The sequence below is a fragment of the Vombatus ursinus genome, unplaced genomic scaffold (genome assembly GCF_900497805.2).
Source record: "Vombatus ursinus unplaced genomic scaffold, bare-nosed wombat genome assembly UNPS02014932.1, whole genome shotgun sequence".
In the NCBI taxonomy this organism is placed as follows: Eukaryota; Metazoa; Chordata; class Mammalia; order Diprotodontia; family Vombatidae; genus Vombatus; species Vombatus ursinus.
This window is the reverse complement of record NW_020954710.1, coordinates 17,032,754-17,047,710: the sequence shown is the minus strand read 5'-3', so window position 1 is coordinate 17,047,710 and position 14,957 is coordinate 17,032,754. Positions and strand designations below refer to the sequence as shown.

The window sequence follows — 14,957 nt, the reverse complement described above, 5'->3', positions numbered from 1 at the left end:
TTCCTTCCTTCCTTCCTTCCTTCCTTCCTTCCTTCCTTCCTTCCTTCATTCTTTCCATTGGTAGATTACAACCTCTATGCTCTCTGTGGCCCCATTTCTATGGACAATTGAGCACTGATCTTACAATAGGTAAAACACATGTTTTGTTTATCAGCCAGAATTTTCCAAAATTCCAAAGACCTTTTTATCCATATCTGGGGAGATCTAGACATAAACTCTATTTAAGCAGTTTTTGGAAATTTCCCAGAGGTACCTCTGGGTGGGGGCAAAATAAATCAAAGAAATATGAATGGGGGGGCTGTCCTTGAGACAGGACAACCTGAAATACTGGGACACTGGTTGCATCTAAGTCCCCTATGATCCTGTGATCTTTCAGGTCCTTTTCTGCTCTAAAAACCTATAATCAACCTATTCACTGAACGGTGTCTTCAAAATGAAGTGCTCCCCTCGTGTATTTAAGCATTTGTTCATAGACCATTAATTGCTTGGTGGGGAGGAAATAAAGGCTCAAAAAGCTCTGATGGCAGAATGTGAACCATTAGGAAAACAGGACTCAATTATGACAATCTTGTTTATATTTAAATTTTATATTTCTTTTATATTATATTGAATTTTTTTTAGAGGTTGAAGTCTTCCATAAATTTAAACAGGTTTGTTTTGATCTTTGGTTAGAGTGGGCCCACCTTTAGGGTACATCCTATACAGTCCAAAGAACTTTGATCCTAATTATCCAAGGAATGAAGAAGATATCTTTGTAGGTCTTTCCCGAGCTGTCTGTCACCCAAAGCTCCTTACTTCCCCAAAGCATGAATAGTCATACCTTCTGCTGATTCAGAGCCAGATGCATAAATGCCCGACCACATAGAGCCTGCACATTGGTAGGGTCAGTCCTGAGAATGGTGTTGAAGTCATAAATGGCTGTTTTCTTCTGGCCTAGGTGGCCATAGCATCGGGCTCTGACCAGGAGGGATTCCCTGGCCTGGCTTCCTAGAGAAGAGAAGAGAAAGACAAGTTAGACCACACTATGCCCTGGAAACTGTCCATCAATGGGAAATGGCTGAACAAATTATGACATACGAATGTAATAGAACAGAATATTATAGTGTTATAAGAAATGATGAAGGTGATGCTTTGGAAAATTTTGGGAAGAATTGTATAAACTAATGCAGAATAGAGTGAGCAGATTCAGGAGAACAATTTATATAATAACAACAAAGTAGATTGAGAACTTTGATCAGCACAAGGACCAATCACTATTCTAGAAGCTTGATGACAAAAAATGCTACCTGGCTCCTGAAAGAAAGGTGATGATTCAGGGAGCAGAACAGAACATACATTTTTGGATACAGTTAACATGGAAATTTGATTTGTTTAAATATGTGTATTTGTTATGAGAGTTTTATTTTTTTTTCTTTTTCAATAGGATCACAGTTAGAGAGAAAGAGATGTTAAAAATAGGCCACCTTTCCCTTTCTATCTCACACCCCCACCCCAAGAAAAGAAAGAGAACAAAAGGAAGGCCAAAAAGGAATCACAGACAGGAGAGCTTGGAAAATTACATCATGAATTTATTAAATACTTTAAAATAAAATCAAGCCCTACAGAATAGAGATGTGTTGTCTTGTGGATAATTCTTTCCTTCTGTTCTAAGTGCTCAGTCTATTTGGTGTTTGCAAAATTCAGAATTTAAAATTAAGGAAAAAAAAAAACATCAGGCCAGAGTTGGTCCAGTGTCTACTAAGAGAATTATCGATTCATAGGTCTAAAGGGAGAAGGGAACTCTGCTAACCTTTGCTTGAAGCTTTCCAATAAGACAGCGCATTTCACTTTGGGAGAGCCCTAATGGTTAGGAAACTTGTTCTCCTTTGTAAGTCCTAGCTCTTCCCTCTGGGGCCAAGCAGAACAAAGCTAGTCCTTCTTTCAACGTGGCAGTCCATCATATCCTTCCTGAGTCCTCTCTTCAGCTTCCTGACTCCAAGTCAGCATTCTGTCCACCACAGGGAGACATGGATCATTGGAGAGAGTAGGCAGGGAAGGTACCTATCCAGACAGAACATCAGCAAAGGTATGGAGGGAGGAATAAGCCGGGCAAGTATGAGAAAGAACAGAAATGAAGCTTCAGTCTTATCTAGACTATTTCCTCCTCTACCGAAGGGACCCACATCACCCTGCATCAATCAACCCATTAACAAACTGAGTATTTATAAAGTACCTACTCTATGCCAAATCCTATGGTGGGGATACAAATACAAGAGCAAAGTCAATCCCTGCCCTCAAGGAGCTTACATTTTATGGTATTCATAATTGGACTTGTCAGAGACACCATCCACAATACTCCCAAGTGCTCCCTGAACCAGATTAAAATATAAATGGGAAATATTTAACAAAATAGATAAAAATCCAACAAAATATAGATAAGACTTTAAAGCTAAGTCAATATACACAGAGGGATATCTATGTACACTTTAGTGAGCCTTGTTTCTATTTGAGTTTGAGACCGATCTTCATAATGGCCAGCCCACTTCTCTATTTCTCCACACCTTCTGACTCTATTTTTAGAAACAAGAATTCCTATTTGTCTATGGCCTCATTGCCTATTTGTTGTTTGGTCACTTTTCAGTCATATCTGACTCTCTGTGACCCCATCTGGGGTTTTCTTGGCAAAGATGCTGGAGTGGTTTGCCATTTCCTTCTCCAGCTCATTTACAGATGTGGAACCTGGGGCAAACAGGGTGAAGTGATTTGCCCAAAGTCACACAGCTAGTAAGTGTTTGAGGCCAGATTTCAACTCAGGAAGCTGAGTCTTCCTGACTCCAGGCCCGGTGCTCCACCCACCATGCCACCTTATTGCCCTTACCTATGATAATCTCTACATCTTGGATTCTGTGGTTCTGAGACCCATAGGACACATTTGTAGCAGACCATGTCTGGGCTTCATCTCTTCTCCCAACACCCTTGTCCTGACCTTTTCCACACATTTCCCATATCCCAGAATTTTTTTCCTTATTATATTCAGCTGGAAACTGTCCTGTGAACAGCTAGTATCTCCCTGCCTATGCTATGAGATCATAGGATCATGGATTAATGGTAAGAAGGAACCTTAGAAGCCATGAGTTCAAGACCTTCATTTTACGGATAAGGAAACTGAGGCACAGAGAGGCTAAATGAATTGTCCTGGGCTACCTAGCTAGTATGCATTTGAAGTAGCATTTAAAGCCAGGTTCTCCCTGACTTCATCTCTTGTTCTCTATGAGAGATGAGAAATCAATCAGATGCAACCCGAGTGAATTTAATTTATGATGGGAGTCCAGATGATAAGATGGTTGCTGTGAGTCTGGAAGACTGCATGGTCCCTGGGGAGAAGGTGGAATTCACTGGAGGGAGAAGAGGAGTTATATGGGCTATTTCTGAGCTAATTTGAGTTCTGTATGTGTTTTCCACATTTTTGGTGTGCACCCAGGGAATTATAGTAAATTACTTTTTAAAGGTGAACCTTTATTAAATACATAGTCCTGAAGAATACTGTTTTGATTCACCAAAGAAACAAAAACTTAACTAAATTTTAAGCATAATTTATATAAAGCAGCAATATATACATCAAAATGAAAGTAATTAACTGATTAATGCACAAAGCTACCTTCTTTTTGCAGGCATTAGCATGCGCCTGGGTGCCACAAGCACAATTTGCATGCACACCTATGTTTGACATCCATTATGATTTTCAGTGCTTGTATGGGAACTGGGGATCTTATTACTTACATCCAATATAAGCTATAGTCGAGATTTCCCAGAATGAACTGTGAGTGGGTGTAAAAACAAGCCACAGGCATATAATTTAGGGGCTATCTACAAGATAGGAGCCAATCTCTTTAAGCCCAGAGTCTGGGTTACATTGGAAACTGCCTCCAAGTTCCATTACTACTAGTGAGGACTGAGACACTGTCCATTATGTAGGTTATCAATGTCCTTTTTTAGTTTAATTCACAGAAAGCATCAGGCATGATTGCAGTTAATCTGGCAGGCAGGCAGGAAGGAAATTAGGAAGGAAGGAAGGAAGGAAGGAAGGAAGGAAGGAAGGAAGGAAGGAATTAAGGAAGGAGGGAGGGAGGGAAAAGGGAGGGAGGAAGTGAGGGAGGGAGGGAGAAAAAAGAAAGAAAGAGGAAGGATGAAGGAAGGGAGGGGATGAGGAAGAGAGGAATGAAGGAGAGGAGGGAAGAAGAAGGAGGGAGGGAGACAGGAAAGAAGGAAGGAAGAAAGGAAGGAAAGGAGGAAGGAAGGAAGGGAAGGAGGAAGGAAAGAAGGAAGGAAAGCTAGTAGGAAAAGAAAAGAAGGGAAGGGAGGGAGGGCAGTAGGTAGGGCATGGTTTTGAATTCTAGAAATTCAGAAACATGACTGAGGGGAGAATTGAGCCAGACTACCCTGGGGCCCTCCGTGAAATGGAGGCTTCAGGACGAACTCACTAATGGGAGAATGGGGTGGGTGGGCCTTGCAGAGGAACATTCCAGGATGAGCAGGCTGCAGGGATGGTGGACTATTCAAAGGCAAAGCATGTTACTTACTTGAGAGAAAGGCTAATTTGAATTGGTAACAAGATTAAATTGTGCTTTACAATCATACACACACACACACACACACACACACACACACATGTTTAAAAATGCAGTTCTAAGATATTGAAGCCAAAAATCACAAACTTGGACCATAAAGTTACCTAGTAAAGTTCTTACCTGCTTTGATGAATAAAAGTGTTTTGTAATTAGAATAGCAAGGGTTTACATGAAAGTAAGTAAATTGTTTTAAAGCTCTGGAAAAATACTTCTGTTAAGTAGGTTAGAGATTTCCACTGAAATTATTGGCATTAGCAAAATATTTGGTAAAACTTTTTCCTCCAAGACAGCAAGCAAAGTAAACTTTCGCCCAGCTTTATTACTAGAGACAAATTAGAGGATTGTAAGTTAATGAGTTGTGCTGTAAGCATTCCCCTTGATCATGTTCACTATGCACCCTGGCAAGGACATTTTTTATGTATTCATTTTAAATTACTATTGATTTTTGTTTTTGTTTTTCTATCACCTCATTTCAAATCCCTCTCTCCCTGGTCTCCTACCCGGAGAGGAATCTTTTACCAACCAAGTATAAGAAGGAGAAAAAAAGTGTCTCCATAAAATTAACCTGACACATCACTCAAGTCTTATGCTACCTGTAATGTTGCTCATGTGTAGTCTCCAACCTCTGCAAAGAAGGGAGGGGATGTATGCATTTTGTCCTCTCTTCTTTGGGGAGAAGTTAGGCCATTACAATGTCAATGTTCATGCTCAGGGGGTATTTTTACCTCTTTGCTGTTGTTATTGGGATTTCCATTGTCATAGTCACTGTATATATTTTTTGTCCTTCTTACTTCTCTCTGCATTAGCTAATATAAGTTTTCTAATACTTTTCTGTATTCTTAATATCCATCATTTCTCATGGAATGATGAATATATACAGTTTGTTTAGTTATTCTCAATTCTTTGGATACCCACTTATTTCCACTTCTTTTTTTTCCAGGAAAAGGGCTACTATGAATATTTTGGTAGATGTTAGGGCTTTCTTACTGTCTTTGACCTCCGTGGTGTATCTATACCTAGAGAGTAGGATTTCTGAGTCAAAGGATATAACAACAACAACAATAATTTTGTTTTCTGTTGTGTCCGACTCTTCGTGACTCCAATTGGGATTTTCTTAGCAAAGATAACTGGAGTAGTTTGCCATTTCCTTTTCCAGCTCATTTGACAGATGAGGAAACTGAATCAAACAAGGTAAAGTGACTTGACCAGAGTCACACAGCTAGTAAGTGTCTGAGGTTGAATTTGAATTTAGGAAGATGAGTCTTTGACTTCAGGCCTGTTACTCTATCCACTATGGCACCACCTAGTGTTCTAGGTTTTATGATAGTTCTCTGGTTTAAGGGAGTCCCTCCTGAGAGGATGTAGGGATCACCTATTGACCTTTGCTTTCTACACCTGTGCTCACAGTGCCATTCTCCACTAGCAAAAGTGTAGCCATCAACAGGTTAAGTCCATGTCCTAGGTCCAAGTTTTAAGGGAAGGCCTGTGGCCCTCCAGAGATTATGGGAAAACAACTCCTTAATGAGTTGAATGTCAAGAATAATATGTAAACCAATGAGAATCAGTTCAATGCTAAGTTTTATTGGCAAACAACAGGTAAGAGAGGGAGAGTAGGAAGGGAGAAAAGGAGAGGGGGAAGGGGACCCAGTATACAATTCAGACACATGTAAAACTCAAACTCACTTAAGGTTGCTTCTATGATGGGGAGGATGGAGACATGGGTCCCTTGAGCTGGAACAATGTGCTCTAGTGGGAGCATGATGCTTCTGCAGGAAGAGGGTGTGGGTCCCAAGTGCTTTGCCAAAAGTGGGATATTTATACACTGATTTTGGGTGGCCACCTGGAGCTGGCCTAACTATATGTCAGGGCTTGGGGCACACAGGATTTTGGGGGGGTACACAGGTGCAGGAAAAAAAAACTGTTGGAAAGAGCTTACTTTTTGACATACATACACTAACCTCAAAAATATTATAGCCAAGACTTTTCCCACGGGTAGATTCTATAAGCTTACAGTCCCTCTTAAGGGGAGACTCATGATGACCTGATGACCCCAGGGCTAATTTTATAACAATGGTTTCAATGCATTGATTCTATGACCTTCAACTCTCTTTGAGAGGAGACTGTCATGGTCATGAGGCCCAATCTTTTAATAATACCACTCTTAATTGAGCCCTGTTAATCCTAGCTGAGAATCATCTTGGTGGTTAAGGCACATTTATGGCATTCTTTGCTTCCAAGTGTGGGACCTGGCAGCTTGGAGAGCTGGACCTGGCATGCCTTGATAGACATAGGGCGGGGCTTTGATTCAGGAAGTCTTGGATATCAAATCTTCTTAGCTGTGTGACCCTGGGGGAGTTGCTTTACTTTTACCAACCTCAGTTTATTCATCTGTAAACAGGGCCAATAGTTTCGGTAATACCTGCCTCACAGGGTTGTTATGTATATACAGCTCTTTATCAACTTGAGAACACCATGGTTATTATTAGTCTGTTCCTGTCTTCCCTTTCTCCCTCTAATCGATAATAGCAATGCACACAGGGGAAATAGAGTCTCAGAGTTCTGAGGCTGCCCTTAAAATGCCAGTATTTGCTGCAGTTAGGATACCTAAAGGAGATGCCAGACCTTGAAAACATTTGAAAAGCAGCCCCTGCTTTGGAAGGGCCCAGCAATTTGGTCTCTGTTAGTGAAGGTCTTTGGAATTGGCCTTGATGGGCAGACCTCTAATCTCTGCAGAGCACAGATAACAAGCTACAAGGCCATTTACATAAAGAGAGCTGGGGCTGCCATGGACCATGCGGGGAAGCTGGCTGGCATTTTAATGGGTCTGCATCCAGCCTGTCTTCCTGCCTCCTGCCTCTCTCCAGCAGCCAGACTTCCAACACCCTGCACTCTTAGTGGAAGGAAGGGGTCTTTATCTTCAGCAAGTATTTATTAAGCACCAACTGGGCGCATGTACTGGGCCCTGGAGACACAAAGACCTTTCCTCTCAAGGGGAATGGAGTCTTTTGGGTGGAAACAACACTCACACCATAGGGTCTTTACCTTTTCTGCATGCTGGACCCCTTCGGTGGTGGCGTGAAACATAAAGACTCTTCTTGGCATTGTGACTGGTTGCCTATTTATATTGTAATGAAAGGAAGTGCTAGTTTTGCCAGTAGGATAATGAAAATAAAGATGTAATTTTTTTCCCATGTAAGTTCATTATCACACTGAAATCTACTCATGGGGATCTGTGGACCCCCAGTTAAGATTCCCGATCTACACTGCTAAGCAAATGAATACAAAGTGTATGCTGAGTATAAGCCGTGTAAATTATGTGGAGAAGAAGGGTCAGCAACAGGGGCCTTGCAGACAAGCGGGCACCTGAGCTGAGCCTTGAAGGCAGTTAGAGGAGGGGAGAAGGAGAGAGGGCATTCTCCCTATGGGGGCAGCCTGGGCAAAGGCATGGAGACAAGACCTCTGTACTGTCCTTTGTACCCTCCATAGTGTGGAGGGGCCGCTAGGTGGTGCAGTGGAAAGAGTGCCAGTCCTGGAATCAGAAGACCTGAGTTCAAATCCAGCCTCAGACTAGCTGTGTGACCCTGGGCAAGTCACTTAACCCTGTTGGCCTCAGTTTCCTAATCTGTAAAATGAGATGGAGGAGGAAATGGCAAACCAACTTGCCAAGAAAACCCCAAATGGGGTCAGGAAGAGTCAGACACAACCGAAACAACTAAACAACAATAGTGTGGACACACATTGCACTAGTCGGGGCAGAGAAATACCTACTCAATAAATGAAAACTCTTTAAATCCTTCAGCAGATTAATTCAAGTTAACAAACACGTTCAGGTGACTCCTCAGTACCAGGCATTGCGCTGGGTTCACCGCAGGTATGAAAGCAAAACCCCTCTAACGTCCTTGCCTTGCCTGTATACAAGAGGCTGTACTAGAGCTCATGGAATCACAGGGTCATCCATGAAGGGATGGAAGAGGCCTTAGACCCCATCAACCCCAGTCCCCTTGTTTTACAGAGAAGAGAAATGAGGCCCAGAGAGCTCTAGCTAGTGTGTGCCCAGGACTGGTGCTCTGTCCATTGCTATACTCTGTCCCAGTGAGACCACAGCTAGAGCATTATGTTCTAGGTTGGATACCACATTGTTCAGAGGGTAACTGCTTAGCTGGAGGGAGGAGGACAGCCAGGATGATGGGGACCTGGAGAATATGCTATGTTATGATTGGCTGAAGGAGCTGGGAATGCTTAGCTCTGAGAATAGAAGAGGAAAGAGGAGAAGGGAGGGGAGAGGAAGAGAAAGGAGGAAAAACAAGAGAGAGGAGAGGAAAGGAAGGGAGGAGAGGAGAGGAGAGGAGGGGAGGGGGGAAGAGGAGAGGGAAGAGGAGAAAGGAGAAGAGAGGAGAGGAGGGGAGAGGGCAGTCAGGGAGCTAACGGGCCATGAAATCATGACAGATTAAGATTGGTTAGAGGACCTGGGAATGCTTACCTTTGAGGGCAGGAGAGGAGAGGGGAGAAAGAGGGAAGGGAAGAGGAGGGGCGGAGGGGACAGGAGGAGGAAGAGAAGAGAAGAAAGTAGCCAAGATGAAAAGGGGCCATGAAACCATGCCATATCAAGAAATGCTTAGCCTGGAGAGAGGAAGTGGTGGTGTTGTGGTGGGTGGGCAGTGATAACTGACTCCCATCTTTTTCAGGGCTGTGATATGGAAGAAGAATCAGCCTCATCCTTCTTTGTCCCAGAAGGCAGAACCAGGGACAATAGGTGGAAGTTACAAAGAGGCAAACATAACCTTCACATCATGAAAAACCTTATAATTAAATCTATCCCCAACATGGGATGGGCTGTACCATATGGTAGTGAGTTTCCCTCCTCTGGGGGTCTTCAAGTAAGAGCTAGAAGGGTTTCTTTGACTTGATTTTTTTTTCAGGGATGGGTTGCACTAGATGGCCCCTGAGGACCTTCTAGTGACAGCCCCAATCCTTGTGGTTGGGGAAGGCTTTGTAGGGGAGATGACCATTGTTCTAGGACTTAAAGAATAACTGGGAAGATGCAGACAGGTGGGAGAGAAAAAGTGGGTAAGCTGCAGAGGTAGGAAGATAGCAGCTATGTTGGGGAGAGGGGAGAGCAGGGCTTGTGTTGTAGAATCACAGAGTTTTCAAGGGAGGAGGGGTCTTAGCACTCCCTGAGCCAACCACTTCATTTCAGAGGAGAAGGAGAAGGAAAGGAGAAACACCAGGAGAGAAGGCTACTTTCAGCTGTTCTCTGTCTGGGTAAGAAACACATCTGGCATCCTATACCCCATGCTGAGCACTGACCTTCAGGGAGGTCATTCACAAGCCAAAGAGGTCTCCAGCCTGGGGAAAATATAAAAATAATGCCATGTTCTACCAGGAGCTTCAAAACGACTGGAAGACAAAATAAGATGAAATGATAGTGTAAAGTGTCTGGTAATTGCTTTCAGCCAGATAATGGCTCATCTAATGTTTGACAGGAAGCTGCTAATTGCCAGAGGAGGCTGAGCAGGCAGGCTAAGATCTTGTCTTTAGGGGAAAAAAAAAAGACTTGAAGGCTGCTCTTTATAAATAGAACCATACCCAGGAGCCCCTTACGAGGCAACTAGGAGTGACTTTGCTACAGTGGCTGGCAAGTGTGTGTTGGAGACAGGCTATTGTTAATTTTTTTTTGTGTGAGCATTTATACCTCAAAAATAAGCAAAGGCTATGAATCAGGGCTTTATTTATTGTTTCAATGATTGCCTAGACTTAAAAAAGAGATGGAGAAAATATTAACAATGCATATAACTTAAACGTGTATTATGCACACAGTTTTTACTTTGGAGAGATGATTGTTAAACATGTATTAGCACACCACTAAAAACTGGCCAGAAGTGCTACCCACAAAATGACAAAGGATGGAGGCTCTCATGTCCAGAAGGTATGGAGTTTAAAAACTGACTTTGATGGAAGTATCTGAATGCAATCGCTGAATCACTGTCAGCAATATTTGAAAGACTGTGGAGAGAGAAAGATGCGTAGAAGGAAGAGAAAAGGTCAAATGTCCTGATTTTCCAAAAAAGGGAAGGGAATCAAGTCTAGAAGGTACAGGCCAATGCCTAGAAGGCTGTGATGTGGCAGATACTGCTTAACTCTAAAACAGAGGCTCCCAAATTTATTTGGCTTATTGCCCCCTTTTCAAAAAAAAAATTACTCAGCTCCCCCCTCTGGAAATCTACTTTCTTTAACCCTTTAACATTTTTTAAATTTGCATCACTTTGAAAAAATATAAATTTTTTAAAAAAAAAATGACACATCTTAAATTTAATAATTTATTGTAAATTTCTGGGGTTTTTCCTGCATTGAAATTTTGATGACACAATATTGCGTCTTGTAACCATATAGTATCATATTGTAAACAAGTCATTATACAAACATATTCCTGCCAATGCATGCTGGACTTCCCTACAAAGTGAGACAGGCTCAACTGCCAACACTTGCTTGTTCAAACTTGTCAGCAGACTTGACCACTGATTGGTTATAACTTGCATTTTGTGTGTTTATTTGGAAAATAATGTAATCACTATGACTTTAACTCTGTTATACAACAGATGAAACACGTACAACAGTGTTTCAAAATTTTCTTCTCCTCTTCTTTCCTTATGCTTCTACTGCCCCCTTATTTTTATTCAATGCCCCCCAGTTGCACCAGAGGCTACTATCACCCTCCTGGATCATTCCAGCAGCCTGCAAGGGGAAGTATTGCCCACTTTGGGAAACTGTGCCTAGAGGTTAAAATTAGGAGGGAGGGAGGAAGGACAGGGGAATGCTTAGAGTGAAGTAACAGGCTAGAGGCAGAGCCAATTGAAACCCAAGAGAAGGAAAAGGACAGATAAGAAAAGCCATCGACCCAGATGAACGACATCATTGGGTCATGACAGAGCTGGTGAGGAGGACTAGTCAACCAGAATTTGGGATGGGAGGGAGGGAGGGGAGAATAGGAGAGGGGTCTAAGACCTGGAGATAGATAAACATCAATCACAGCCTAGGCGACCTGTGAGATCTGCTCTAGTACATATTAAAATGCAAGGGACTGGCACTCTCAGTACTCGTATCCCTAGTGCCTGGAACATAGTAAGTACTTTTCTAATTTGTTAATGGATTGATTCATTAATTAATTCACTTACATAGCCACCCTCTTGGTGCAGGGCTTCATCCCCAAGTCCCCAGACTTGTTCCTCCTGCTTCCACTTTTTCCCCCTAAGTCATCACTGCATATAGCTGCTTTAAAATACACACACGCACACACACACACACACATGCATGGATACGTACATATATATGTATATATATTTAGAGCACAAATCTGACCACATCACTGTTGTACTCAAGAATCTTCTGTGATTCCCTCTCATTTCCAGAGAAAAATACAAGCTCATCAGTCTGTCATTTAAAGTCCTTCACAGTCTGCTTCCAGCTGAGATTTTCAGATTCATTTCATGCCCTCTTCATACACTCTTGATTTTAGCCAAAGAGCTCCCTATCTTGTTCCTCTGTGACCTTTCAAAGGCTGCCCTCACCTCCAATCCTGGAATGCATTTGCTCCCCATGTCTTTCTCTTGGAAGCCTCCTTTAAGGCTTGGCTCAGATGCCCGCCATCTTCAGAAGCATTTCCTGATCTGTGCATGGGTTGGATTTTGACTTCCCCTCCCCCTACCATGCCACAGGCACACGCCTGGTAAAAAGGAAGGCTGCTGAGGGCAGGGACTGTTTAGTTTTGTCTTTGGATCCTTGCTGCCTTATACAGTAGGCACTTAAAAGTCTACTGAACTGAATCTAGGATTCACACAGTAGTGTTTCCTAAGGGGGCTGACCAGGATGGACAGTTACTACCACTATCCCCATGGGCATCTATGCGGAACTCCAAGGCTTTCAACACACCTTACATACTTATCCCATTTGCTTTTACAATCTCCCTTTGATGGAGGTGTTATTATTCTCCCCTTTTTACAAATGAGGAAATTGAAGTCCATAAAGGTTAAATGATTTACCTTAAGTCACCCAGCTAGCAAATGTCTGTGGCAGAATTTGAATTCAGGACTTCCTGACTCCAATGCCAAAATTGAATCCCTACCACACCACACCCCTTTACAGGGGTAAGAAAATTGCAGAAATGAACTGAGATGTCCAGACTACAGAAAAGACTTTGTGAGGAGAGGGGCCTGATAGTTGCCTTTGAGTATCTGGAAGGCATTTATGTTGAAATATCTTAGCCTTGTTTGTTTGGTCTCAGAAGGGGGAATAACAGCAAAGCAGAATATTTCAGAGAGAGAGATTTGGAGTTCATAGAAAGACAAACCAGAGTAGACGGGGATGCCTCAGGAAGCAGTGAATTCCCGTCACTGAGGATCTTCAAGTGGCAGCTGGGTGACCACTTTTGGGGAGGGTTGTAGAGGGGGTTTCTGTTTAGATATAGGCTGCTCTAGAATCCTCTAAGGTCTCTTCCCAATCCTAAAGTTCTGTGGTTCTATGAGATTTTGTTTGGGAGCAGATTGTGGAGAGTTCAAATACCAGATTAAGGAAAAATTAAACAAACAAACAAACTCTTCCCTGTGGGTTAACAATTCTCAAAATTTCTGTTCTCAGGATTACTTCATACTCTTAAAAATTATGGAGAACCTCTCCCTAGAAGCCCCAAAAGATTTTATGTGTATAGATTTGAGTCAGAAGACCCAACTCAAGAAGTGGACTCAAATCCTACTTCCGTGACCTTGAGCATCTCATTTAACTTCCCTAGGCTTCAGTTTCCTGATCTGTAAAATGAAGGCATTGGATTCAGTGGTCTTTCTATGCTGGGATCTATTATCCCTTATAATGAAGAATATAGACAAAGACCAAAAATAGTCCTGCAAAACGAACCAGCACTGAGGTGCCTTCCAACTCTGAGATATGAGTATTCTCTGAAGGTGAATGGTGGAGACACCAGCTTCTTGGTGTGACATTAAGGCAAGATGGAGATTGAAGATGGAAACAGACCTAGTGAACAAAGCAATCTTCCCATGTCTAGATGACTGTGGATGTGCCTTCCACAGCTAAATCCCATGATTCACAAAAGGTTCCTGGAACATAGTAAGTGCTTAATAAATGCTTGTTGACTTGACTGTCCTCTGGGAATGATGAGGATGGGATCTGGACCCCAAAAAGGAAAAACTTTGGACTTTCCCACATGACCAAATCTCTGATGTTCCCCTGAGGCTACAATCCCATCAACTAGCCTTTCATTGTGGCTATGCCCAAATCTTCCAGTTCTCTGTTACCTTTAACCTAACCTAGCCTTCCATTGTCTTACCTCCTTATGGCCCCTGACCACTTCCCGCCCTTAATCCTAGCTAGGCTTCATTCTCCCTTGGCCACATGGTCCAGGTCTCTGGCATTCTATTACCTCACAGTCCCCTGAAGACTGCTTGGCCACTCCTAGATCCCTCCCACAGTCTTTCTGCATATAAGGTCCATCTTGTCTCCATTAAGGTGCTCAGATTCTTAAAATCTAGCCAATAGCTCACTAATGTTCAGACTCCTTAAGAGTCTGGCCAATATGGCAGATATTCTAATAAACCTTGTCTTTGGCTGAAAGAAGATTTGGGTCGAATTCTTTTGGGTAGGACCCATGTGTTATGATTTCGGGGTCCCAGCACCACTAAACCCATAAACCTCAACAGGAAGACGTCAAAGTGTCATCTACTTTTGGAAGGGTGTCAACATATTGTGTTGACTATGAGTATATGATGAAATAATTATAATTAAATGAAAGGCATCATTGGTTTAAAGTTAGAAATGTCAGTACATATAATATATTGCAAACTTTTATAATTAGAAAGATCCCAGGATAAAGCCTGGAATTTAACCTCAAAGGACCAAGCAAATTTAAGCATCAATTGAGGCTTCTTGGACCTCTGGTGATAAAGGACTTAGTCAAATTCAAACCCAGTTCTTATAATTCCAAATCCATTGATCCTTCCACTATCCCAGGTTGCCTCTAAGAAATGGTCCTCAACTGTTCCAGACATGCTTTATTTCTTCAGTTTTTTTTGTACAATGTTTTATTTCTTGTTTATTTTTGAAACCACACAATGCTAAAACTGAAATAGAGTGGTAGAATTGGAGTCAGGAAGTTCTGGGTTTTGACAAAAACCAGTTACAAAATAGAGTTGGTGTGTTGCAATCTAGGGGTGCTAGGAACTCCAAAATGCAAAAGTACAGGGGAGTCTGCCTTGAAAGAATTTGACCACTAAAGCCTTTTTTCAGTCCAAGTAATGAGTTTATTAAGACACCCATTGGGTGGGTAAGATTCCTAGTGAGTCTGTG

At 42.3% G+C, this 14,957-nt stretch overlaps 1 protein-coding gene across 2 annotated transcripts in view; it reads right to left on the bottom strand.

Annotated features, from left to right (window-relative positions):
- LOC114029531 (tetratricopeptide repeat protein 34-like) overlaps positions 1–14,957 on the bottom strand; it is a 62,880-nt gene that overhangs the window by 24,149 nt on the left and 23,774 nt on the right. For both annotated transcript variants that reach the window (XM_027844012.1, XM_027844013.1), the window contains exon 6: positions 821–987. In XM_027844012.1, coding sequence (XP_027699813.1) covers positions 821–987 — 167 coding nt within the window. The remainder of the gene's footprint in view (positions 1–820; positions 988–14,957) is intronic.